Source organism: Ornithorhynchus anatinus, chromosome 11, assembly GCF_004115215.2.
Source record: "Ornithorhynchus anatinus isolate Pmale09 chromosome 11, mOrnAna1.pri.v4, whole genome shotgun sequence".
Classification (NCBI taxonomy): domain Eukaryota; kingdom Metazoa; phylum Chordata; class Mammalia; order Monotremata; family Ornithorhynchidae; genus Ornithorhynchus; species Ornithorhynchus anatinus.
The window spans coordinates 53,467,520-53,493,537 of record NC_041738.1 but is presented as its reverse complement, the minus strand read 5'-3'; the positions used below and the strand labels follow the sequence as shown (position 1 = coordinate 53,493,537).

The following is a 26,018-nucleotide window of genomic DNA, read 5'->3' as shown; positions in this document are numbered from 1 at the left end:
CCTAATGGCTAGAGCACAAACCTGGGAGTCAGAAGGATCTGGGTTTTAATCCCGACTCAGCTACTTGCCTGCTGGACTTTGGACAAGTTGCTTCATTCTCTGTGCCTCAGTTACCTTATCTGTAAAATGGGGGTTAAAACTGTGAGCCCCTTGTGGGACAGGGACTGTGTCCAACCTGAGAAGCTTGTATCTACCCCAGTTCTTAATATAGTGCCTGGCACATAATAAGTTTGAAACAAATACCATTAAAAAAATACTGGTCAGATGGTGACCAGCAGAATTTGGGGTGGGGGTTGCTAGTTCAGGAAGGGTAATGCCTCTGAAGGTTGTCTGAGGGATCTCGGGGGTCTTGGAAGACCAAGAGAGGTTAGATAATACTGTTGGTATTTGTTAAGCGCTTACTATGCGCAGAGCACTGTTCTAACTGCTGGGGTAGATACAGGGTCATCAGGTTATCCCACGTGAGGCTCACAGTTAATCCCCATTTTACAGATGAGGGAACTGAGGCACAGAGAAGTTAAGTGACTTGCCCACAGTCAGACAGCTGACAAGTGGCAGAGCCGGGAGTCGAACCCATGACCCCTGACTCCGAAGCCCAGGCTCTTTCCACTGAGCCACGGTCTTCCAGGACTCCTGGGTCCTCTTCCCAGCTAGCACTCTATAGTAGAAACCGGTTTTCCCAATCTATAGCAAAGGGGACGTGCGTGACCCTCTGCCCACAGAAGTTCCGTAGCCCCCAGCTCCGCTACCTCAGCCTCCAGCCTCTGGCCCATCCCACTCCCATCTCCCACCGGCCGATGAGATCAGCAGGAATGGGTCCACCTTACCCCCGCTCGGCCCCTCGGGTGCCAGGAACCCATGGCCCAGCCTGCTTGGGGAGAGGCCCCTTGCCAGTCCTTAAGGGCCACAAGCCTCGATGGGATCTTGAGGAACGAAGCTGGTGGGAAGGGAATGCAATATGTGGGCAGACGGCGGCTGGGAAGCCCTTGGCACTGGAACTCGGCCTGCACAGCTGAGGCCCACTGGCAAGTCACTTACCTGAATTATTAGTAATAACAATAACAATTGAGGATTTTGTTAAGTATGTGCCAAACACTGTACTAAGCGCTGGAATAGGTACAAGATCATCAGGTCCCCCCCCCGGGGCTCATAGTCTACAGGTATTAAATCCCCATTTTGCAGATGAAGGAACCTCAGTTAGTTAGGTGACCCAGGTCTTCCGTCCTCCGACTCCCAGGCCCATGCTCTTTCCACTAGGCCATGCTGCTTCCATTTTCTCTATGCCTCAGTTTCCTCATCTGTAAAATGGGGATTTTCTATATCTGTTCTCCCTTCTACTCAGACTGAGTTCCAGGTGGGAAAGGGACTGTGCCTGATCTGCTTATCCTGAATCTATTCCAGTGCTTAGTCCAGTGCTTGACACATAGTAAGTGCTTAACAAATACCCAAGTTATTAGTATTATAAACCACACCCAAGCTTGGCCACCCTGAGGGGGAGAGAGGAAGGGGATGGACAGAAAAGCCTCCGGCCAGGACCCTTCCTGCAACTCATCCTCTACCCCAAGGACCCCCCATCCCCCAAAACTGATTCCTACCCCAATCCCACCCCTGCCTGGGAGGATGTGGGAGTGGGAGCATACCCACCCCCCTCCACAACCCCGAGACAGCAAGGGAAGCATCGTGGCCTAGTGAAAAGAGCACGGGCCTGGGAATCAGAAGACGCCTGGGAATCAGAGGACTTGGGTTCTAATCCCAGCTCCGCCACCGGTCTGCTGTGTGACCTCAGGCAAGTCACTTCACTCTGCCTCGGTTTCCTCACCTGCAAAATGGGGACGCAGGCTGTGAGCCCAATGTGGGACGGGGACTGTGTCTAACCTGATTAGCTTGTATTTAGAGAAGCAGCGCGGCCCAGAGGAAAGAGCGCGGGCTTCGGAGTCATAGGTCACGGGTTCTAACCCGGCTCCGTCATTTGTCAGCTGTGTGACTTTAGGCAAGTCACTGAACTTTTCTGCGCCTCAGTTACCTCCTCTGTAAAATGGGGATTAAGACTGTGAGCTCCATGTGGAACATGGATGGTGTCCAACCTGATTAGCCTGTATCTACCGCAGTGCTCAGTATAGTGTTTAGTAAGTGCTTAACAAATACCTTCATCATCATCATTTACTCCAGCGCTTAGTACAGTGTCTGGCATTTAATAAGTGCTTAACAAATACCAAAAATTATTATTATTAGGACAGAGAGTCAGGGAGAGAGAAGAAGTGGACGTTGGAAAGGTAGAGGATGGAGGGAGAAGTCCAGCCAATCCCGCTCCATTTCACTCTGCCGAGACCTGCATCAATAATTCAGCAGCAAAGAAACTCCAGGCCCTGCACCAGCTCCCCGCAACCCAGCAGCCAATAAGAGCCAGCCCTCTCTCCCTCCCTCCCCTCCTACTTCTCCCTCTCTCTGTGTCCCTCTCTCTTTTTCTCCATAGAGGATGAGCTCATGGCCCTTCCTCAGCTCCGGCTTTCCAATCCCGCTGCCGCTCCTCTCTGGCTCGCTGGGGAAATTGTAATTCTACAGGCGGCACTCTAGGTCACTGATCTCCCGTGGCAGGGCCCGTGACGCAGGTGGCTGAACTGCTGGGCAGACCGGGACCCCCGATACATAGGACTGGGAATGGGAGTCCGATTCCCAGAGATGACCGGGGCCGGGGGGTGGGGGATTTAGTCAACCATTCAGAGAGACTCGGTTGCCCTAGGCCCGAACAACCCCTTTCTTCCTGGAAGGCCCCATCTACCTCCACCAGAGGGAAACAAAGGAACAGAGAGGGGCCTTGACTTGCCTCGGTGGCCCCATTTGGCTCCTCATCCCCACATCAGTGCAACCACTGGGTCTCGGCACAGTTCTGAGACACGCTAAGAAGCCGCGTGACCTAGTGGATAAAGCTTGGTCCTGGGAGTCAGAAGGACCTGAGTTCTAATCCCAGCTCCGCCACTTATCTGCTGTGTGACCCTGGGCAAGTCACTTTGTTTCTCTGGGCCTCAGTTACCTCATCTGGAAAATGGGGATTAAGACCGTGTCCGACCTGATTAGTTTGTATCTACCCCAGAGCTTAGAACAGTTCCTGGCACATAGTAAGCGCTTTAGGAATTCTGTAAAAAAAAAGTAGTTTCTAGCCACAGATGTTCACCTCATTCCCCCCAGGAAGGGACCCACCAGCCCTGATGAGACAGTCGCTATTTCACGGCAGGAACGGGCAGAGTGAGCTCTTCCCTCCTCTGGACTCCGGCAACTGAGAAGTTCCGGGCCGACCAGAGCCGGGGATGGTGGGGGAGGGGGGCAGGATCGGTTGGCCTGGGCATTACCTGGCATGGGGCGTCCCAGGGGGCCAGCTCGGCTGCGGGCGGGGGGTCAAGGTGGGTGGGGGCCCGGATCCGGCCTCCCAGCTTTGGGCGAGGGATCTCAAGCAGTTGCGAGTCTCCTGGTTGCCATGGGAACGACCCCGCTGAATAGGCCTTTCATGGGCCAGCGAGAGGGAGCCAATTGGCTGGACTCCCTCCCCACCCCCACCTCCTGCCGCAGCATGGGGCCCCATGCCCATCTCCTCCCCTTGGTTTCCCAGGGTGGCAAGTACAGACACGCAGCTTAGGCGGGCACCTCTCGTGGGTGCCATCACCCCTGGTACCCTGGGCAGGAAGACTTTGAGAGGGAGGCTGCCCCGCCCATCCCAGGCCCCTAACTCTTCTCCACTGTCCACGGCCCACTGCCTCTTTCACGACATTTCTAGAATCCACTCTTTCTTCTCCATCCAAACTGCTACCATGCTGATCTAAGCACTTATCCTATCCCGCCTTGACTACTGCATCAGCCTCCCCGCTGACCTCCCTGACTCCTGTCTCTCCCCACTCCAGGCCATTCTTCACTCTGCTGTCAGGATCATTTTTCTTAAAAAAACATTCAGTTCCCATCTCCCCACTCCTCGAAAACCTCCAATGCCTTGCCCGTCCACCTCCGCAGCAAAAAGAAACTCCTGACCAAAAGCTTTAAGGCACTTGTCCCCTCCTACTTCACCTCACTATTTTCCCACTCAAATCAGCCCACACACTTTGCTCCTCTAACCCCAGCCTACTCCCTGTACCTTGATCTTGTCTCTTTCTCTCTCTGCTGACCCCTTGCCCACATCCTCCCTCTGTCCTGTAACTCCCTCCTGCTTCGTAACCAATGGATCACCATTCTCCCCACTTAAAAGTCACCCTAAAATCACACCTCCTCCAAAAGGCCTTCCCCAACCAAGCCCTCATTCCCCTACTCTCTCTCCCTTCTTCGTTGTCTAAGAAATTGGATCTGTACCCCTTAAGTGCTTGATAGTCACCCCAACCTCAGCCCCACAGTACTTATGTACATATCCTTATATTCAGCCATTTCCCCTACCTGTAATTTATTTTAATGTCTGTCTCCCCTTCTAATGATAATTATTATTATGGTATTTGTTAAGCGCTTACTACGTGCCAAGCACTGTTCTAAGCGCTGGGGTAGATACAAGGTAAGCAGTCTTTGTCCCACGTGGGGCTCACAGTCTTAATCCCCATTTTATAGATGAGGTAACTGAGGCCTAGAGAAGTTAAGTGGCTTGCCCAAGGTCATACAGCAGACAGGTGGCGGAGCTGGGAATAGAACCCACGACTGCAAGCTCTTTGTGGATCTGCCAACTCTATTGTACTGTACTCTCACAAGTGCTTGGTACAGTGATTTGCACAGTTAGCCCTAAATTTTGATGGATTAATTGTTTTTGTTTCTGGCTCAGTTTTCTCACTCTCTGTGGGAGGATAAGATCCTTATGGGCTACCAGGAGGGTACCAGAATCCTCAGAGGATTGGCACAATACCCTCTCCCTCTGTGCCAGGGCTCTCCCCTTTAATAATATTAATAACGATAATCGTGATATATCGTAAACCCTTACTATGTGCCAAATTCCGTATTAAGTCCCGGGGCCGGCACAGTATGATCGGATCAGACTCAGTCCCTGGCCTGCATGGGGCTCGCAGCCTAAGCGGGAGCGAGAACAGTTATTTCATCCCCGTTTTACAGATGAGGAAACTGAATTACCGAGAAGTGACTTGCCCAAGGTCACTCAGTAGTTAAGTGGTGGAGCCAGGATTAGAACCTTGTTCTCCTGACTCCCAGACACGGGCCCTTCCCATTAGGCGTCTCTCCCCTCCGCCCGCGCCGGGAGTCGGAAAGTGGTCCCTGGGGTCCCGGGTGAGAGGCCATCACGGACGCTTGAGGCGGTCTGGTCAGAGAGGAGCCGCCGGAAGCCGGCCCTCCTGATTTTCCACTGCCAGGTGGGTGAAAGCGAAGCCGCCAGCAGCCCGGAGCTCAGGAATTCGAGCGATGGTCCCAGAGATGGGGCCAGGTGGATCCATTTCACCCGCCGGGCTGGCCGCTCATGCAGCACATGCGTCACGACTCTCCTGGCCTTCGACTTGCCCCGGGCCCCCTCGGCCCCCCAGGCCAGCCTGCGGCCGTGCCCCGGGCACGGTGACCCCAAGAACGACCCTCCCCTGGCCCCACTCGACCCCAAGCTCAGCTTTACCTTGGCCCGCTCCTCAGGGTGCCGGCCGGTCGGGAGGCCCGAGGGCTCTGTTTAACCCTGTGAGGCCGGGCCACGGGACCCTGGCGTCAGAGGGTGCTGTGTCATATCCTGCCGTTCGTGTGAAGGCTCCCCAACCTGTCAGGCCAGGGAGGTGACTGGCCACTGGGGAATTCCCGGCACTCCCGACCCACGGGGCAGGGACAGGGAGGCTGCTCCCACTGCCCTGAGCCTCCAAGGTCCCTGGTCTCCCCTGATTCCGCCCAACTCGCGGCCCCTCCTATTGGACTCCGCAGTTTTTACGAGATGCTCTTCCCCTCGACTCTATTTATTGCCATTGTTCTCGTCTGCCCGTCTCCCCCGATTAGACCGTGCGCCCGTCAAACGGCAGGGACTGTCTCTATCTCTTGCCGACTTGTTCATTCCAAGCGCTTAGTACAGTGCTCTGCACACAGTAAGCGCTCAATAAATACTAATGAATGAATGAATGAATGAATACTCCCAGGCCGAGGACGACGAAGTCACCGGCATCACCCCCGCTTTGCAGATGAGCCCCACCTGTGGGGCCGGGGCCGCCCGACCCGTCTCCCCGGGCTTCTCACGCCCCCTCCCCGGGGACGCTCCGGGGGCCACCTCACCACCGGGTGACCTCACGGCTTCCTAAAGCTGCTGGCTAACGGGATCGGAATGTGACAGAGAGCCTGGTCGGGAAGGCCGCGGCGGGGTAGCCGGCCCCCGGGGACTCTGACGGCGGCCTCTCAGGCCACGAGTCAGGAAGCTCACTCCAGGGTGGCCACCTCACCTTCGCTCAGCCTGGCGGGCAGGGGCTCGAGGTGGGACCAAAAGCTCCGAGGAAAGGGTGAAACTGGGGCCGCGCAGGCCTTCTCTCTGTCCTCAGCGTACCGGGCGTCTGGTAGGGTGCCGGCTCGGAGTCCCCCTTGAACTTGGAGAGCCCCCGGCCCCTGAGGGGGCCCCTTAGGGACTGTGCCCACGGTGCCAAGGCCCCAAACTTTGCTTCTCTGTCTGGGTTTTCCCGGGCTGCGGTGACAGCCGCTTCTGGTGATTTGGAGGCAGCAGAGTCGGAAGACCCATTACCACCCTGCATCTCTGCCCTCTTCTCCCAGCACTGGCAACCGTGCCCGCAGTTCCCGGCCCGGGGCCCCTTCAGGTGGCCCCCAACTAGCCCAGACCCACCCGCAGGGAAGCGAGCAGGAAAGCCCGGGGCTACCACCGACCTGGGTCCGGGGAGACCGCTCACTGCTCTCCTGGGGCTTCTCCTGCACGCGGGCACGGGCGGGCGAAGTGGAGAACGGAGGAGGGGAGCCTGACTCCAGGCTGGGCAATCCAGAGCTCAGGTTACTAACTCCGCTATATATATAGTATCTTATCTGACGTCCCAGAATGGCTGGAGCAGCTCTTTGCATTCCAGGACTGGGGAGCCTTAAAGGGAGAGTGGGAGACCCACCCCGGTGGGGACGGCCCCCCTCCGAAGACCCTGCAGAAGGTGGAGGGGGTTGGGCAACCAGAACCGGGGAAAGGGCATCTGGAGAGGAAGGAACTTCTAGTATTGTTATATTGTACTCTCCCAAGCACTTAGTACAGCGCTCTGCACAAGGTAGGCGCTCAAAAAATACAACTGGCTGACTGACTAGAGGACAGGGATCTTGCCTACCGTTCTATTATACTGTACTTAGAGAAGCAGCATGGCCTAGTGGATAGAGCACGGGCCTGGGAGTCAGAAGGACCTGGGTTCTAATCCCAGCTCTACCACTTGTCTGCGGGGTGGGCTTGGACAAGTCACTTTACTTCTCTGTGCCTCAGATACTTCAGCTTAAAACGGGGATCAAGACTGTGAGCCCCATGTGGGACAGGGACTGTGGCCGACCCAGTTACCTCTCATCTACCCCAGCGCTTAGTACAGTGCCTGGCACATAGGGAATGCTTAACAAATTTAATGGAAAGAGCACGGGTTTGGGAGTCAGAGGATGTGGGTTCTAATTCAGACTCCTCCACTTGTCTGCTGTGTGACCTTGTTCAAGTCACTTAACTTCTTTGTGTTTCAGTAACCTCATCTGTAAAATGGGGATTACGACTGTGAGCCCCACGTGGGACAACCTGATGACCTCGTAGCTACCCCCGTGCTTAGAACACAGCTTGGCACATAGTAAGCGCTTAACAAATACCATTATAAAAAAATACCACAACTGTTATTATTACTCTCCCAAGAGCTTAATTACAGTGCTCTGCATACAATAAGCACTCAATAAATACCATTGGTTGATGGATCATTGGAGGGAGGATAGTGGTATCTTATCTGTTGCCGAATTGTACATTCCAAGCGCTTAGTACAGCGCTCTACACATAGTAAGCGCTCAATAAATACTATTGAATGAATGGCAGTGGAGAGGGACCGGAGACCAAGTAGGGGCCCGGAAAATGGAATTCTTAAGGGCCCAAGGTCTTGTAGAGGAGGAAAGGGGATGACAGCCCAAGAAGCCACCCCTCTCCTGGTAGAGAGAGTTCCCGTCCCAGGAATCCCTATGCCAGATCAACTTCTCGCTTGCCCACATTCTGTAAAGTGGCCTGCTGACCTGGGGCGGGGCCCGTCCTCACTGGCCAGCTTAGTCCACCTCTCCCTGTGAACGCTCTGCTCCCCAGGACTCTCTGTACCCTCCAAGCCAACCCCTCCCCTACCTCCCCCAGAGCCTGGGAGTCTCCCCATGGCGGTGCCCCCGCCCTGTCCCAGCTGATGCCACTGACTCAGCCTGGAGTCGCAATGATGCATGGGGAGACTTCATTCCAGTCTCATTTCTGACCTCGGGGCAGGCACCCCTGGGGTTCCTCCATCCAGTCCTCGTCTGTCCTTCCCCACCCCTCCTGGGTCCCTTAGGATCCAAGGAACCCGAAATCTGTGAAGCACAGGAAGCGGTGACCCCCGGGTGGCCCCTCTGTTCCTCTGCCTTGGGCTTTGTCCCCTTCCCTCGCCCACCAGTCCCCAGGCAGCAAGGCGGACAGGTGGGATTTACGCATATCTGTTGGAGTCGAGCCCTCCGGGGACACGGGCTTCACAGGGGTGGCTGTGCCCGATCAGAAACGTCCTCCTTGTCCACTTCCCCGATGCCCACATAATAATAATAATAATAACAATGCTGGTATTTGTTAAGCGCTTACTATGTGCAGAGCACTGTTCTAAGCGCTGGGGTAGATACAGGGTAATCAGATTGGCCCTTGTGAGGCTCACAGTCTTCATCCCCATTTTACAGAGGAGGTCACTGAGGCCCAGAGGATAATAATAATAATAATAATTTGGTATTTGTTAAGCGCTCACTATGTGCCAAGCACCGTTCTAAGCGCTGGGTAGATAAAGGTGATCAGGTTGCCCCACCTGGGGCTCACAGTTCTAATCCCCATTTTCCAGATGAGGTAACTGAGCCCCAGAGAAGTGAAGTGACTTGCCCATGGTCACACAGCTGACAAGTGGCAGAGCCAGGATTAGAACCCATGACCTCTGACTCCCAAGCCTGGGCTCTTCCCACTGAGCCACGCTGCTTACGACTTGCCCATAGTCACCCAGCTGACAAGTGGCAGACCGGAATCCGAACCCATCACCGGAGATACTCACCGGAGTATGATTAGACTGAAAGCCCGTCACTGGGCAGGGATTGTCTCCATTTTAATAATAATAATAATAATAATAATAATAATGTTGCTGTTTGTTAAGCACTTACTACGTGCAGAGCACTGTTCTAAGCGCTGGGGTAGATACAGGCTAATCAGCTTGTCCCTTGTGAGGCTCACAGTCTTCAACCCCATTTGACAGTTGAGGTAACCGAAGCCCGGAGAAGTGAAGTGACTTGCCCACAGACCCAAAGATGCTAAGTGGCAGAGCCGGGATCCGAACCCACCACCGGAGATACTCACCGGAATATGACTAGACTGTGAGCCCGTCATTGGGCAGGGATTGTCTCTCTCTGTTGCCGGACTGTATATTCCAAGCGCTCAGTACACTGCTCTACACATAGTATTCATTCATTCAATAGTATTTATTGAGCGCTCACTATGTGCAGAGCAGTGTACTGAGCGCTTGGAATGGACAAATCGGTAACAGAGAGAGACAGTCCCTGCCCTTTGACGGGCTCACAGTCTAATCGGGGTGACAGACAGACAAAAACAATAGCAATAAGCGCTCAATAAATACTACTGAATAAATACTACTAAATACTACTGAATTGATTGAGATACGACGGTGAGTGAGTGGGCCCGGCAGACTCTGGGCGGACCCAGCTCCTAACGAGAGTGGGATACCTCGCTGGAAGGGGGACACGGGTCACCCCTCCACCAAACCGTTTCCCCAGAATAATAATAATAATAATGTTGGTATTTGTTAAGCGCTCACAAGCAGCGTGGCTCAGTGGAAAGAGCCCGGCCTTGGGAGTCAGAGGTCATGACTTCGAATCCCGGCTCTGCCACTTGTCAGCTGTACGACCGTGGGCGAGTCACTTCACTTCTCTGTGCCTCAGTTCCCTCATCTGGAAAATGGGGATTAACTGCGAGCCTCACGTGGGACAACCTGATGACCCTGTATCTCCCCCAGCGCTTAGGGCAGGGCTCGGCACCTAGCGAGCGCTTCACAAATACCAACATTATTATTATTAGCCGAGCCCTGTTCTAAGCGCTGGGGGAGACACGGAAGATCCGGGAAAGGGCACCTCCATGGGACACCCCGGGCAGTTCCAGAACGGCTGCCCCTGCCCCCCCCCCTCCCCCGGCAACGGCCAGACCGCCCTGCGTTCGACTGGCAGTGCCCACCCCGGGGGTACGGTGGGCAGCGGATCGGCCCCTTCGAAGGAGCCCTTACCTGGTGGTCGTGGGGCAGGGGCCAAGAAGGGCCCAGGCATGGAGCCGCGGGGGGGTCCGGACCGAGCCTGGCGCGGTCCCGGGAGCGCCGACTGAGGCCGAGGGCCGTCCGGTCCTGGCTCCTGCCCGCCGGAGGCCCATCAAGCGGGCCAAACAGCGCCATCAAGCGGGCAGGCCCCGCCCCGCCCGCTCCGGGCGCTCCGGGCCCCGCCCCCTCGCGGGGCGTCACTGAGACGCCGCGCTCTCATTGGCCGCTCCCCTTGTGACGTCACCCCCGCCCGGCCCCGCCCCCCGCGGTCGCTCGGGCGACGGAGGTAAACAGAGAGACACGTGGAGGAGAAGCACGTGGGGGCCGGAGAGGGGCGCGCCCGGGCCCGGCCGGAGGAAGGGCCTGGCGAGGGGAGGGCAGGGACCTGGAAGCAAAAACAACAGCGATGATAATAACGGTGATATTTGTTATATTAAAAAAAATGCTGGCGTTCGTGAAGCGCCGACTGATAATGTTGGTATTTATTAAGCGCTTCCTATGTGCGGAGCGCTGTTCTAAGCGCTGGGGGAGACACAGGGGAATCAGGTTGTCCCACGTGAGACGCACGATCTTCATCCCCATTTGACAGATGAGGTCTCTGAGGCCCAGAGAATAATAATAATCATGATGTTGGTATTTATTAAGCGCTTCCTATGGGCGGAGCGCTGTTCTAAGCGCTGGGGGAGACACAGGGGAATCAGGTTGTCCCACGTGAGACTCACGATCTTCGTCCCCATTTGACAGATGAGGCACTGAGGCCCAGAGAATAATAATAATTATCATAATGTTGGTATTTGTTAAGCGCTTACTATGTGCAGAGCACTGTTCTAAGCGCTGGGGGAGATGCAGGGGAATCAGGTTGTCCCACTTGAGGCTCACAGTTAATCGCCATTTTACAGGTGAGGGAACTGAGGCCCAGAGAAGTGAAGTGACTTGCCCACAGTCACACAGCTGACAAGTGGCAGAGCTGGGAGTCAAACCCATGACCCCTGACTCCGAAGCCCAGTCTCTTTCCACTGAGCCACGCTGCTTCGACTATGTGCGAAGCACTGTTCTAAGCGCGGGGGAGGATACCAGGTGAACGGGCTGTCCCACGTGGGGCTCACCATCTTCATCCCCATTTGACAGATGAGGTCACTGAGGCCCAGAGAATAATAATAATAATAATCATAATGTTGGTATTTGTTAAGCCCTTTCTATGTGGAGAGCACTGTTCTAAGCGCTGGGGGAGACACAGGGTAATCAGGTTGTCCCACGTGAGACTCACGGTCTTCATCCGCATTTGACAGATGAGGTCACTGAGGCCCAGAGAATAATAATAATGATCATAATGTTGGTATTTGTTAAGCACTTACTATGTGCAGAGTACTGTTCTAAGCGCTGGGATAGGTACAGGGTAATCAGGTTGTCCCACGTGGGGCTCACGGTCTTCATCCGCATTTGACAGATGAGGTCACTGAGGCCCAGAGAATAATAATAATGATCATAATGTTGGTATTTTTTAAGTGCTTACTATGTGCAGAGCACTGTTCTAAGCGCTGGGGAGGGTACAGGGTAATCAGGTTGTTCCACGTGAGGCTCACGGTCTTCCCCATTTGACAGATGAGGTCACTGAGGCCCAGAGAAGTGAAGTGACTTGCCCAAAGTCACATAGCTGACAAGCGGCGGAGCCAGGAATTGAACCCATGATCTCTGATTCCCCAGCCCATGCTCCTTGCACTGAGTCATGCTGCTAGGTGCTTACTAAAATAAAAAATGCATTTTGGTATTTGTTAAGTGCTTACTATGTGCAAAGCACTGTTCTAAGCCCTGGGAGGGATACAAGGTGATCAGGTTGTCCCACGTGGGGCTCACAGTCTTAATCCCCATTTTACAGATGAGGCCACTGAGGCTCAGAGAAGTTAAGTGACTTGCCCAAAGTTACACAGCTAACAAGCAGCAGAGCCGGGATTTGAACCCACGATCTCTGACTCCCCAGCCCGTGCTCTTTCCAATGAGGCGTGCTGCTTAGCGCTATGTGCCAAGCACTGTTCTAAGCGCCGGGGGAGAGACAAGGTTAGCAGGTTGGACGCAGTCCCCGTCCCATTTAGGGCTCACGGTCTTAATTCCCATTTTAGAGGTGAGGGGACTGAGGCAAAGAGAAGTGGAGTGACTTGCTCAAGGTCACACTGCAGTCAAGTGGCGGAGCTGGGATGAGAGGCCAGGTCCTCCTGGCTCCCAGGCCCTGGCTCTATCCACTACGCCATACGGCTTCCCCAGACCGCGGTCGGGAGATCTTACTGGTGCAGTTGGTCAGGGCGGGTCCAAGCATTCCTCCTGCCTGCCTCCGGGAGATCTCAAAGCGCTCCCAGGCTGAGCTCAACCTCATCATTAGTCATTCCTCTAATTAGCAGGATCAGGAAATACAATGGTTGACTGCACGTCTCCGTCGCTGCCCACCTGTCCAGGTGTCCTTCCGCCTTCCCGAGGAAGTAGTAAAAGGTTTCAGTCCCGAGAGGTTGCCCAGCCTGGGAGGGATTTGTCATCTGAGAGAGGGCGGGGGTGAGGTTCCAGGCATTCGCCGGGCCCCTCTCTGTCATCATCACCTCCCTCTGTCTCATGGGGAATCCCCAGGGGTCAGGAGCTCGGCTCGGCTCGGTCGAGGGATCAGAGGCCGAAGGGTCTCCTCAGACCGCTTTCCCCACTCCCGCCCGGTGCCTTCTCATCCTCTCTCTCTCTCTAGGAGGACTGAAAAGCAGAACCGTGGCAAGGATGTGACGGGTGTGGCCGTGGCACGGAGGCAAGAAAGAGGGGGTCGCAGCCCGTGGGACCCCACGGAATCCAACTCAGAGTGGAAGGGGGAGCGGGAGAGATGGTAGCCGGGATCGTGATATAGGGGGCAGACTCGGGGATATAATTCTGCCACGGGCAGAGGGGCTCCTGGGCCTTGTTAAAGGGGAAGATGAGGCAGAGCTGGGACTTGGGGGACAGATCAGAGTGGAAGGGCGACTCAGGAGGTTGGGAAAGATGGGGCGGGGGGGCTCACCGGGGACAACCCGCAGTCGGAGAGAACCAGAGGCCACAGCAGACGCTCACACACTCCAAAGATTTGGTTTATTGTGCGGTATTTTTCTTTTTCCTCGACCAGATGTCGGAGTACAAGCTGTGGAAACGCTACACATGATCACAGGAGACATGGACATCAGGAGGGAGGAGGGAGGAGGGGAGCTGGGTTGCGTTTCGGGGGTATACACACATATACATATATGTAAATATATGTATATATATATATATAACTGTTTTAAAATCACCGTTTTCTGTTTATCCATCGTATTCACCAGGAAACGTCAGGTCTGGGGAAAGAGATGTGGCCGGAGAGAGATACCTGAGCTATAAAATCTGGGCTGGAGGGTGCAGGAGGCCCACCCTCCGAAGGGATTTTCCCGCCCTGTCCTCGGGGAGCTTCCACCCTGGAGGCGGGGGCCAGCACCCCACACCGTCCGACGGCCAAATCGCCGCCCTGATCGAGGCGGTGGCCCTTGCAGACCTCGGGCCCCCTCCTGCCCTTCAGGGATAGATCTAGGCTAGAGGTTCCCGGCAGCTTCCGGGGCGGGCGCAGCCTTGCCAACTCTTGTGGGTGGGGAGGCGTAGGGGGTCATCCCCCTTCCCAGGACGGGTCCCCGGTTCTGAGGCTACACCGGGCCCGGGGAGACTGGGTGACAAACCTCCCTCCCCCGTTCACTTCAGAGTCCTCATTCTCTTAGGGCTTTCTTTGAGGGTGGAGGCCGGAATACAGTGGAGAGGGTCCAGAGGGGGGAAGGGACACCGCAGGGTCCGGCGGGGGGCGGGCAGGCTGGTAGGCCGGCCAGCAGCTCCCCAGTTCGGAGGCTCGCTAAGGAAGCGGCCCACCGTTCCTGCTGGGCCCGGAGTCACCAGGGACCTCACGCCAGGCGGGGCGGTGGCAGGCTCCAAAATGGAGACCACCCCTCCCTGCCCGCCCTCCAACCGCCCCAGCCGGAATCCAGGCCCTGGATTCAGCCCCTGCCCTGGCACCCAGCAGGAGTGGGAGAGAAGCAGCCCTCCCTCTCTCCGCCTCCTCCCCCAGCCCTGAAAAGAAACGGAAATCAAAGCAGACAGAAGCGGCTCAGGCGACTATTACAAAAGTATAGCCTGCGAGGTGAAAGTGAAGGTGGTAGGGGGGAGGGTGGGGGAGGGGGTTGGGCAATGGGAGTGTGGCATGCGGAGCTGGGATTCTTTTATGGGGGGTGGGCCCTCCCCCACCGGGGGTGCAGTGTGCGCGTGGGGGCCTGGGTGGCCGAGAGACCCTGGTCCCCGGGGGTGGGGGGGCATCACGGTTTTCTGGGTCCGCTAGCCCGGGCTCCGGGCTCGGCCCCGGCTCCAGGCCCCGGCTCGGCCCCGGCTCCAGGCCCGGGCTCACAGGGACACGAAGTCCACGGCCTGCAGGAGGGGCAGAGAGAGAAGCAGCAGCAGCAGCCACGAGGTGTTCTGAATCAGCAGACTGATGCCGGCGCATCTGGCCAGTTTATCTGGGAGAGAGGGAGAGGGGAGGGAGGGCTGAGCCGGATCCTTCTTCGACCCCCTACCCCCCTCGCTGCTTTGAAAGGGCAGGGTGCCCCCACCCCTTGTCGGGCCCCATTCGGGGCCTCACCTCTAGACTGTAAGCTCGTTATGGTCAAGGGTCGTGCCTCGACTAATTCTATTGTGCTGTACTCTCCCAAGTGCTTAGAACAGTGCTCTGCACATAGGAAGCACTCGATGAATACGGTCAATTGACTGATTGATTGAGTCCATCCCTGGGAGAAACTGCAAGCTGCTTCTGGGGAAGGGAGATGTGGGAGCTGCTTAGATCCTCATAACCGAGGACCACAGGGATGACTGCAGAGGCTCTATCTTTTGGAGCCAGACCTCCCTCCTACCTCACCTCCCTACTCTCCTACTACAACCCGGCCTGCACCCTTGGGTCCTTAATACGGACCTACTCACTGTACCTCGATCTCGTCTACCTCGCCGTCGACCTCTCGACTACATCCCGCCTCTAGCCTGGAATGCCCTCCCTCTTCATCTCTGACAGTGACTCTTCCCTCCTTCAAAGCCTTGTCAAAGTTACATCTTCCCGAGAGGCCTTCCCTGACTAAGCCCTCCTTACCTCTTCTCCGACTCCCTTCCTCACCACCTTGACTCGCTCCCTATATTCATCCCCCTCCCCCAGCCTGGCAGCACTTATGAACCTATCTGTAATTTTATTTATTTCTATTAATTCATCTAATCTCCCCCTCTAGACTCGAAGCTCGTCGTGAGCAGGCAATGTGTCGGTTACATTGTTGCAGGGTAGTCTCCCAAGCGCTCAGTATAGAGCTCTATATACAGTAAGTGCTCAATAAATACGATTGACCAACTGATCCTTCCCTTTTCCAACTCCCTCCTCCACAGCAGCAACCCAACAAGTAACCTCTTCTCCCCAGGAGGCTCCCCCCGAACACTAGGGATTTGCAGCGCGCCCCTTGGTCGGCCCGACTGGGCAGGTGCACCTTCCCCATCTCTGCCCCCTCCCGGGGTCCTCACCTTTGTAGACAGTCAGGTTCTTGCCGGGATTGTGGGTCACCTCCCCGGGCACCTGGAACTGGCAGTTGTAGATGCCCTCGTCCTTGCTGGTGAAGGAGGCCATGTAGAGGGCGAGGTGGTTGTGCGCGGCGCTGAGGTTGAGGCGGGACCGGTAGGCGTGCTCGGGGATGCCCAGGTCGCCCTGCAGCACGTGTTTTTGGTTCTCCCGGGTCAGGCTGATCTCGAACTTGAGAGGGTCTTTGGTGCTGTTCTCGAAGCGGCAGTCCAGGCGCATGTTCAGACCCTCCAGGCAGGCCGTCAGGCTGTGCACTTTCTGACCGCGGGCAGCCTGCACCACTGGGATGCGCGCAACGTGCACACACAAATATGAGTACACGCACGTGCACAAACGCACACACACGCACACGACGGGTGGGCTCAGATTCATATAATCGTATTTGTTGAGCGCTTATTGTGTGCAAAGCACGGTACTAAGCGCTTGCTCCGAAGAGAAAGTCCGGGTCCTTTGGGAGGAGAATTTGGGAGCCCGGAGACCCTCTCCATCCTTTGCTTTTGCAGAGGATTAGCGTGGCCTAGTGGATAGAGCACGGGCCTGGGAATCAGAAGGACCTGGGTTCTAAAGCCGGCTCTAACACTTGTCCGCCGTGTGACCTTGGGCAAGTCACTTCACTTCCTCTGTGCCTCAGTTCCCTCTTCTGTAAAATGGGGATTAAGATTGGGGGCCCTGTATGGCATAGGGACTGTGTCCACCTTGATTCGCTTGTACCTACCGAGCGCTTAGTATGGGCCTGGCACATAGTATGCGCTTAACAAATTCCATTAAAAACGAGGAGCTCCCCCCTCCTCCCGGGCAGCCTGCCCTGACTGAAACCCTGGGGAAGGGCTGCAGTGGAGGGGAGGGGAGGGAGCTCATTGTGGGCAGGGAATGTCACTGTTTATTGCTGTATTGTACTTTCCCCAGCACTTAGTACAGTGCTCTGCAGACAGTAAGCATTTAATAAATACGATTAAATGAATGAATGAGATGCCAGCTCATCGGTAAGGCTGCACCCTCGGGAGCAGCTTTCCAGAGATCAGGAGGGTCCCTGCTAGCTTTTGTTGGGGTGGAGAGAATGAGGAGTGCCACCCCCTTGGAGCTCTGACTCCGGGGTCCAAGACTGGGCCACAGTGAGATTGGGGGCACTCCTCCCGGACCCCTCCAGACTGACCATCCCCTTCCCATCCCCTCCCCCCCGACGCCCCCCTCGCACACCATCTTCCCTCCCTCCCCGTCACCTGGTACCTGCCAGCAGGACGGCGATGCCCACGGCGGGATTCATTGTGGCTCAGGTGGGGGCAGGATGGGCTATGCCTAGGCAGGAGCAGAGTGGTCAGAGGAGAACTCACCGACCCCCGGGGGCTCGGTAGGCAGACGGCCCCACCCTCCAGCCCCAGAATTCAGTCCCCTTGATGGATGCTAGGGGACTCCATGGCACAGATTCCACCGACCAAGCTGGCTGGTCTCTGGGAGCCGGGGTCGGGCAGGAAAGTGGGCAAGGGAGATCAGGTATATCTATCTATCTATCTATCTATCTATCTATCTATCTATCTATCTATCTATCTATCTATCTATATCTATCTCTGTCTCTCTGTCTCTCTCTCTCCTCATCTAATTCTATTTACTTCTAATGATGCTAGTAATGCCTGTTTACTTGTTTTGATGTCTGTCTCCCCCTTTCTAGACTGCGAGCCCGTTGTGGGAAGGGATTGTCTCTCTTTATTGCTGAACTGTACTTCCCAAGCGCCTAGTACAGTGCTCTGCACACAGTAAGCACTTATTAAATACGACTGAATGAATGAAATCAGGTGGGCAAGGGAGATCAGCCTCTCCCGTCCCCACTCTCGGAACCCAGGAGTCCAGACCGCTGGAACCCCCCTCCTGGCCCGGCCTTGAGTTCGAGATTGTGTATATCTGTCCCAACACGTGCCCTCCGAGGACGAGGACCGTACCCTCCCGCTTCGGCCATGCCCCTAGGGCAGCCGGCAATGGTGAGGTTGGGGCGAGGGGGCGGGGGGTGGGTGGGTGAAGTGCTAGAGGATGAAGGAAGAGCCGGGAACGCGGGCCTGGAGGCGGATCCCTTCCTGGACCCACACTGTGTCTTTTTCAGCCCTTTGAGTCCTGAAGGGGAGAGGAGGGAATTGGAGCCGGGATGGGAAATCATAGCTGCCCCGGGCAGGGAGAGGCTCCCCCCTCCCCGCTCCTCCTCCCCGCACCCCCCTGCGGGAGCACTCTTCTTCCCCGGGCTCCGGATGCGGGTGAGTCACGGGGAAAAGAAAGGGAGGAGGAGGGAGAGGAGATTTGGGGGGTGGGTGGGCGGGCGGGAGGGAGGGAGGCAGGCGGGAGGTGGAGGAGGGAGATGGAAAATCAGGCGGAAGGGGGAGGGAGGAAGGAGAAATTGGATGGAGGGGACGGGAAAGAGAAAGACAGAACCCAGACTGGAAGCGGGGTGGGGAGAAGGAGGAGGCGGAGAGATGGAGACGGGATGGGGGAGGGGGGAAGCGGGGAAGGCGAGGAAAAGAAAGGGAGGAGGAGAGACGGGCAATTTGGACTCATCCCTCTCCCCTCCCCATTCCTGATCTCCTTGTCCCGCATCTGGGCTCGGGGAAAAGCGGTCGGGGTCGCCCTCCCCATCTCCCCTTCCTCTCCACCCGGCTGAATCCTCAGCCCCCCCCCCCCATCCACCCAACCTCTTCCCCCCCCCCCTCTCCTCTGCCCCCATCCCTGGTACCCGAACCCCTCCCCTCTTCTCCCTCCCTTTCTCCGTCTCCCCGCCCCGGGTCCGCCCGCGGCACTGCGGCTTCGCCTCCCCTCCCCACGCAGCCCTGCCCGAGCCCCCCTCACCCACTGGATCCCCATCCTCCACCCGCGCCCCGCGACAGAGATCTTCCAGGATCTGAGATCCTTTCCTCGCTGGCGCAGGGAGCGGGCCGAGGACATTTTTCGTGGTCCAGGGATAAGGCGGGGGGGGGGCGGGGGCGGGAGGGGCGGGATATCGGGGGTGGGATGGGATGTTGGGGGTGAGATGGGGTGGGATGTTGGGGGTGAGATGTTGGGCTGGGATGTTGGGGGTGGGATATTGGGGTGGGATGATGGGGTGAGATGGGGGTGGGATGTTAGGGTGGGATGCTGGGGGTGGGATGTCGGGGGTGGGATGTTAGGGTGGGATGTCGGGGGTGGGATTTTGGGGTGGGACGTTGGGGGTGGGATATTGGGGTGGGATGATGGGGGTGAGATGTTGGGGGTGGGATATTGGGGTGGGATGATGGGGGTGAGATATTGGGGGTGGGATGTTAGGGTGGGATGATGGGGGTGAGATGTTGGGGGTGGGATGTTAGGGTGGGTTGTTGGGGGTGGGATGTTAGGGGTGAGATGTTGGGGGGATGTGGGGACGGAATGTTGGGGACGGGATGTTGGGGGTGGGATGTTGGGGGTGGGATGTGGGGGCGGGATGTTAGAGGTGGGATGTTGGGGGTGGGATGTTGGGGGCGGGATGTTAGAGGTGGGATGTTGGGGGTGGGATGTTGGGGGGTCTGCACCCAGGACCCCCTCTGCCTCCTGAATAGCCCCTAGGTCCCCTCCCTTTGGCAGCTGCCCAGTCCCGGAAGATGGTCCCCAGAGGAGAGACGCAGCTCCGCCCTTCCCCTTCTCTCGCCCGACCCCTGCAGCCCGGAGCGCCGGGCCCGTCCTCGCCGCAGCAGCCCGCACGGGGCTCCTACCTCAGGGCCGGGCGGGGCCGGCTCACCCAGTCCCGCTGCTCTCTCTTTCTCTCTCTCTGTCTCTGTCCGTCCCTTTACCTCTCCGGGTGTGTGTGTGTGTGTGTGTGTGTCTCTCTCCTTCGCCTCCGCCTCCGAAGCCCTGCGCCCTGCGCTGCGCCCCGCAGTTTGCGGGGGAAAGAAGAGGGCGGGGTCCAGGGGCTCAGCCAATCAGCAGCTGGGGGGGGGGGTCCCGGGTGGGTGGGGGGGCCCGGGGGAGGGGGAGGGGAGGGGGCGGCTCCTGCAGAGGAAGAGGGGGCGGAGGGCTCTGCGGCTGGTCGGCCGGGATGTTTACTGGACGAGCCTGGGGCTGGGCCGGGGGATGGGAGGGGACCTTCCCCAGCCCCCCTCCCCACCCCCAATTCCAGTTCCTGGCGCGACCCCTCTCTGCTTCTCCGTTCTAGCGGACCCGGCGCCTTATAGGTTAACTGCCCCCCCGCCCCCCTCCCTCCATCGGGCGGGACTCTGCCCGTTGTACGGAGGGGGAAACTGAGTCACGCAAAGAGAGAGAGGCTCTGGCACCGCAGAGCGGCAGAGGGGGACGGATCCGGCCACTGGGGACGATCCAATTTGGCTTCCATCCCCCGGGCCCCAGCCTGGGTCACCGGGACAGAGCCCCCCGCCACCCAGTCCTGCGTCCATCTGTCCTCGTTTAATGGTGGCGAGGGGAGGAGCCTTCTCCCCTCCCCGAGACACCAGGCTCCAGACGGCCGGACCCATCCTGGGGGGGGGAGGGGGGGGTTCGACTCTGAATGTACATATCTAGAATTCTATTTATTTATATCGATGTCTCTTTACCTGTATTGATGTCTGTCTTCCCCACCCGCCCGGACCGTGAGGCCCTTGTGAGCTGGGATGGAGAAGCGGCGTGGCGTAGTGGATAGAGCACGGGCCTGGGAGTCAGAAGGTCCTGGGTTCTAATCCCCGCCTTCCACTTATCTGCTGTGTGACCTTGGGCAAGGTATTCCGCTTCTCCGGGCCTCCGTTCCCTCAGCTGTAAAATGGGGATCGAGACCGTGAGTCCCAAGTGGGACGGGGCGGTGTCCAACCCGATCTGCTCGTATCCACTCCAGCGCTTAGTACAGTGCCCGGCACAGGGTAAAGGACTTGACAAATACCGTTCTTATTATTGACTCTCTCTACTGCTGTACTGTAATAATAATAATGATAATGATGATGGTATTTAAACGCTTACTATGTGCCAAGCACTGTTCCAAGCGCTTAGTACAGTGTTCTACACACAGTAAGCGCTCAGTAAGTACGCTTGAATGAATGAATGAACTGGGGGGGTTGAGGATGGATCCAGGAGCAGCTCGGGGGTCTCACCCTCTGGGGAGATCGCTCTCTCTCGGCAACCACCTGCCCCTGTCTCGTTTGTTGTTCAGTAGGCAACCGTAGGGGTGGGGTGGGATGGGGTAGGGGGGTTGAACCTTCTCCCCGGCCATCCCCCTGCCTCCAGGCCGGTTTGGTCCAAACCCAAGCTCATCTCTTCCTAGTGGGTGGGGCAGGGACGAGGGGCTGCCCGGGAGGGAGAGGAAGACGGTCACCTTCATTCATACATTCATTCAATCGTATTTACTGAGCGTTTACTGCGTGCAGAGCACTGTACTAAGCGCTTGGAAAGTACCATACGGCAATAAGAGACAATCCTTGTCCACAACGGGCTGACAGTCTAGATGGGGGGAGACAGACGTCCATACAAGTAAACAGGTATCAATATCAATAAATTGAATTGTAGATCTATACATATACATAAGTGCTGTGGGGCAGGGAAGGGGGAAGAGCAAAGGGAGCGAGTCGAGGTGACGTGGGAGGGAAGGGGAGCTGAGGAAAAGGGGGTTTAGTCTGGGAAGGCCTCTTAGAGGAGGTGCGCCTTCAGTAGGCCTTTCACTAGGTCACCTGGCCCAGAGTCTGGCTTCGAGGGAGATGGCGACTGCTCGAGGACAAGCATCGTGTTGGGGGAGGCCACCCCCCGGGTGGGCTGAAGGAGAAGCCAGGGGTCCTGCAGGTGGGGCGGAGCCCGGCCCAGGACTACTGCGGAACGGATTTTATTAATGATGTATCTATATCTATGATTCTATTTATCTATTTTGATAGTATTGACGCCTGACTCCTTGTTTTGTTTTGCTGTCCGTCTCCCCCTTCTAGACTGTGAGCCCTTCGTTGACTGTGAGCCCTATCTGCTGCCCAATTGTCCATTCCAAGTGCTTAGTACGGTGCTCTGCACACAGTAAGCGTTCAATAAATGCGATGGAATGAATGAAAGTTGGCCTTTAGGGGATGGCCTACTTTATTCATTCATTCACTCAATAGTATTTATTGAGCACCTACTATGTGCAGAGCGCTGTACTAAGCGCTCGGAATGGACAATTCGGGGACAGAGACAATCCTGCCCAACTTGACCCTGCAGGAGGAGCCCGGCCCTGGGTTGTCAGTCCCTCCTTGATAGGGGTCACATGCGGGGGACCTCAGAGATTCGAGGCCAAAGAGCAGGGGACGCAACCGGGGACCCTCCTCTGCTCCCAAGCCCTTCCCAGAGTGGGTGGAGGAGGAGCGAGGGGGCGGGAGATGGTGCCGAAGTGTGAACCGCAGCTAGGGGAGAGAAATAAATAGCTCCCATCCTGGGATTGGGTCTGGGGGAACTGCTTACAGAAGCTGCAGCTGAAGATGGCAGCTCCGGATTGGCCTGGTTCCTCTTCCCCCCTCCTATCCTCTCCTCCACTGCCAGCCAGCCAGCTCCCCGGCGACTTGAGAGCTAATAGCACGGCAACCCACTTTTTTTTTTTTTTTTGCAGAAGCTGGAAATACCTAACGCCCCTTGCCAAGCAGCCTCCGCCAATGGGAGCCCAGCAAGAAAATGAGATGGGGGTGTTGGAGGGAGGGGGCGACCCCAAATCCGTTTTGGGAAAATGGGGGTGGGGGAGTGAGAGATGGCTGGGCGTGATGGGGAAAGAGAGAGGAAAAGAGAGGGACAGAGACGGTGGAAGGGAGGGAACGTTCTTTCTCCGCTCTTCTTGGAAATGATTCCTGCTCACTGGCAGAAGCGGGAGGGAGTTGGGAGGAGGGGAAGGAATCTGGATGGAGAATTCATATTTCTAAAGGGCGTGAGTGGGAAAGCCACATATGTCTGCTTTCCCATGTACAAGCACATGGAACAACATACCAGGCCCACGTGAGGCGGGCACAGGCTCTGGCATAATAATCATTGTGGCATTTACAATTGTGGTATTTGTTAACAATAATAATAATGATGATGATGGTATTTGTTAAGTGCTTCCTTTGTGCCAAGCACTGATCTAAGCACCGGGGTAGATACAAGGTAATCGGGTTGTCCCACGTGGGGCTGACAGTCTTAATCTCCATTTTACAGATGAGGTAACTGAGGCACAGAGAAGTTAGGTGACTTGCCCAAAGTCACACAGCTTGCAAGTGTTAAGCGCTTACTATGTGCCGGGCACTGTACTAAGTGCTGAGGTGGGTACAAGAAAATTGGGTTGGACACAGCTCCTGTCCCACGAGGGGCTCACAGTCTTAATCCCCACTTTACAGTTGGAGGGGCTCACAGTCTTAATCCCCACTTTACAGATGAGGTAATTGAGGCACGGGGAAGTTAAGTGACTTGCCCAAGGTCACACAGCAGACAAGTGGAGGAGTCGGAATTAAAACCCAGATCCTTCTGACTCCCAGGCCCTTGCTCCATCCACTAGATCATGCTGCTTCACCCGATAAGACACAGTCCCCGTCCCATAAGTGCTTACAGTCTAAGGGAGAGGGAGAACAGTTATTTTATTCCCTTTGAACAGGTGAGGAAACTGAGGCACAGAGAAATTAAGCAACTGGTTCAAGGTTGCACAGTAGGCAAGTGGCGGAACCCAGGTCTTCTGACTCTCAGCCCCCTGCTCTGACTGTATGTTCGCTGTGGGCAGGGAATATGTTTACCAACTCTGTTATATTGTACTCTCCCAAGTGCTTAGAGCAGTGCTCTGCACACAGTAAGTGCTCAATAAATATGATTGACTGATTTCCACTGGGCCACACTGCTTCTCTAGTTATGATTACTGTGGTATTTGTTAAGCACTTACTATAATAATTATGGTACTTGTTAGCACTTACTGTGTGTCAAGCACTGTTCTAAGCACTGGAATGGATACACCATAATCCGGTTGGACACGGTCCCTGCCCCACAGGGGGTTCAGAGTCTAAATTGAAGGGAGGAGGATTTAATCCCCATTTTACAGATTGAGGAAACTGAAGCACAGCGAAGTTAAGTGAATTGCCCAACATCACACAGCAGCCCAGTGGCAGAGGAGGGATTAAAGCCCAGGAATTCTAGCTCCAGGTCTGTGTTCTTTCCATTAAGCCACGCTACTTCCCAAAACGATCATGACGGCGCTTCTATGTACCAGGCGCCGTGCTAAGACATAAGATCATCAAAATGAGACACAGCCCCTGCCCCATATGGAGCTCACAGTCTAAGGAGGAGAACAGGTGTTTCATCCCCATTGTACAAATGAGGAAACTGAGGCACAGAGACGTTAAGCGGTTGAAGTGACGTCGGTGAGCCTTGGCAGGGCCCTGACATCTGGACCTGTTCCACCTGCCACTCCTGGAGTTCCAGGGTCACAGTCCAGGCAGGGGCCAGATGGCGCTTGGGGTGGCTGGAAGGGATTCACGGCTATGGATTCTAATTTAGGACCTGGGTTTTAATCTTGACTCCGCCACTTGTCTGCTGTGTGATCTTGGGCAAATCCCTTGACTTCTCTGTCCCTCAGTTTCCTCATCTGCAAAATGGGGATTCATTCATTCATTCATTCAATCTTACATATTGAGCACTTACCGTGTGCAGAGCACTGTAGTAAGCACTTGGGAGAGTACAACAATAAATAGACACATTTTCTGCCCACAACCAGATTCAAAATCTGTTCTCTTTCCTGTTTAGACCGCGAGCTCCATGTGGGATCTGATGATATTGTATCTACCCAGCATTTAGTACAGAGTTTGGCACAAAATCAGCACTTAACGAAAGAGAAGCAGAATGGCCCTGTGGATAGACCATGGGCCTGGGAGTCAGAAGGACCTGGATTCTAATCCTGGCTCTGCCATGTAATAATAATAATAATAATGTGTTATTATTATTATTATGGCATTTGTTAAGCACTTACTGTGTGTCTAGCACTGTTCTAAGTGCTGGGGTAGATACAAGGTAATCAGGTTGTCCCATGTGGGGCTCACAGCCTTAATCTTCATTTAACAGATGAGGTAACTGAGACACCGAGAATTTAAGTGGCTTGCCTCAATTCTCACAGCAGACAAGTGGCGGAGTTGGGATTAAAAACCCACATCCTCTGACTCCCAAGCCCGTGCTCTTTCCACTAAACCACGCCGCTTCCTAGTCTGCTGGGTGACCTTGGGCAAATCGCTTAATTTCTCTGTGCCTCAGTTACATCATCTGTGACTGTGAGGTCCATGTGGGACATTACCGGTGTCCAACCTGATTACCCTATGTCTACCCCATTGCTTAGAACAGTGCCTGGTGCCCAGTAAGCACTTAACCAATACGATAAAAAACAAAAGAACCTCCCCTGCAAACCATTATTATTATTATTATTAGCCTTCAGGGCAGGCCAGTCTCCAAGTCCTCCTCAGCTACTGGGCGGACTGGATCCAGAAAGAGAGGATGGGGCAGTGAGCCCAGGAACCTCTGAAAACCTCAGGCTGAGAGGACAGCGTGCTCCATCCCCTGATCAGAAACCTTCACTTTTCTACCAGGGTGGTGGGAGAGGGCCCTCCCACCCATTTGGCTTTCCATTTCTCCCCAGAGGATAATGCAGACAAAATTCCCTGCCTCTCTGCCTTCACTGCCCCACCCCATCCAGCACTTAGTCTTTGGCTTGGAGCTTCTAGAATTTGTTCCCACTCAGGGCTCCGCTCATTCCGTCTTGGTCCAGCACCACCAAATATATTAAAGCCTTCACTCCACTCCCTTCTGCCCTCCTTCCCCACCCCCGCCACCCACTGGGGCAGCTCAGTGCTAAATGGAACCTTCAAGGATGAGGAGATTGAAGAAACATCCCCGTTTTCAGCTCTGCCTCTCTGGGTCTCCTGCCCCCTTTCAGCCCCCAAGACCCCTCCTCTGTCTACCCATCCCCTGCACCCAGGACAGGTCTAGACGGAGAGAGCGAGCTAGAGGTTAGCAACCCCCCGCCT

The 26,018-nt window shown here is 55.8% G+C and overlaps 2 protein-coding genes across 3 annotated transcripts in view; both read right to left on the bottom strand.

Annotated features, from left to right (window-relative positions):
• USP2 (ubiquitin specific peptidase 2) overlaps positions 1-10,573 on the bottom strand; it is a 43,474-nt gene extending 32,901 nt beyond the window's left edge. The window contains exon 1 of the mRNA XM_029075678.2: positions 10,431-10,573. The gene's annotated coding sequence lies outside the window, so the exon portion shown is untranslated. The remainder of the gene's footprint in view (positions 1-10,430) is intronic.
• A 2,958-nt stretch (positions 10,574-13,531) lies between these two features.
• THY1 (Thy-1 cell surface antigen) lies at positions 13,532-19,949 on the bottom strand. Of its 2 annotated transcripts, none has more exons than XM_029076194.2 (4): positions 19,854-19,949; positions 17,302-17,370; positions 16,020-16,355; positions 13,532-14,983 (listed from the first exon to the last, which is right to left on the bottom strand). In XM_029076194.2, the coding sequence occupies exons 2-4, from the start codon at positions 17,336-17,338 to the stop codon at positions 14,871-14,873; spliced, it is 486 nt and encodes a 161-aa protein (XP_028932027.1). In that variant the 5' UTR covers positions 17,339-17,370; positions 19,854-19,949; the 3' UTR covers positions 13,532-14,870. The 2 variants fall into 2 exon arrangements, with proteins under 2 accessions (XP_028932027.1, XP_028932026.1); XM_029076193.1 differs by lacking the exon at positions 19,854-19,949 and adding an exon at positions 19,776-19,820.
• Positions 19,950-26,018: the final 6,069 nt, after the last annotated feature.

Excerpts from the sequence above, each read along its gene's own strand:
- THY1 (XM_029076194.2), bottom strand. The coding sequence starts at position 17,338 with ATGAATCCCGCCGTGGGCATCGCCGTCCTGCTGGCAG. Across the intron at positions 16,356-17,301 it reads CATCGCCGTCCTGCTGGCAG|TGGTGCAGGCTGCCCGCGGT; the intron begins GTACCAGGTGAC and ends CGCGCATCCCAG. Across the intron at positions 14,984-16,019 it reads GAACCTGACTGTCTACAAAG|ATAAACTGGCCAGATGCGCC; the intron begins GTGAGGACCCCG and ends CCTCTCTCCCAG.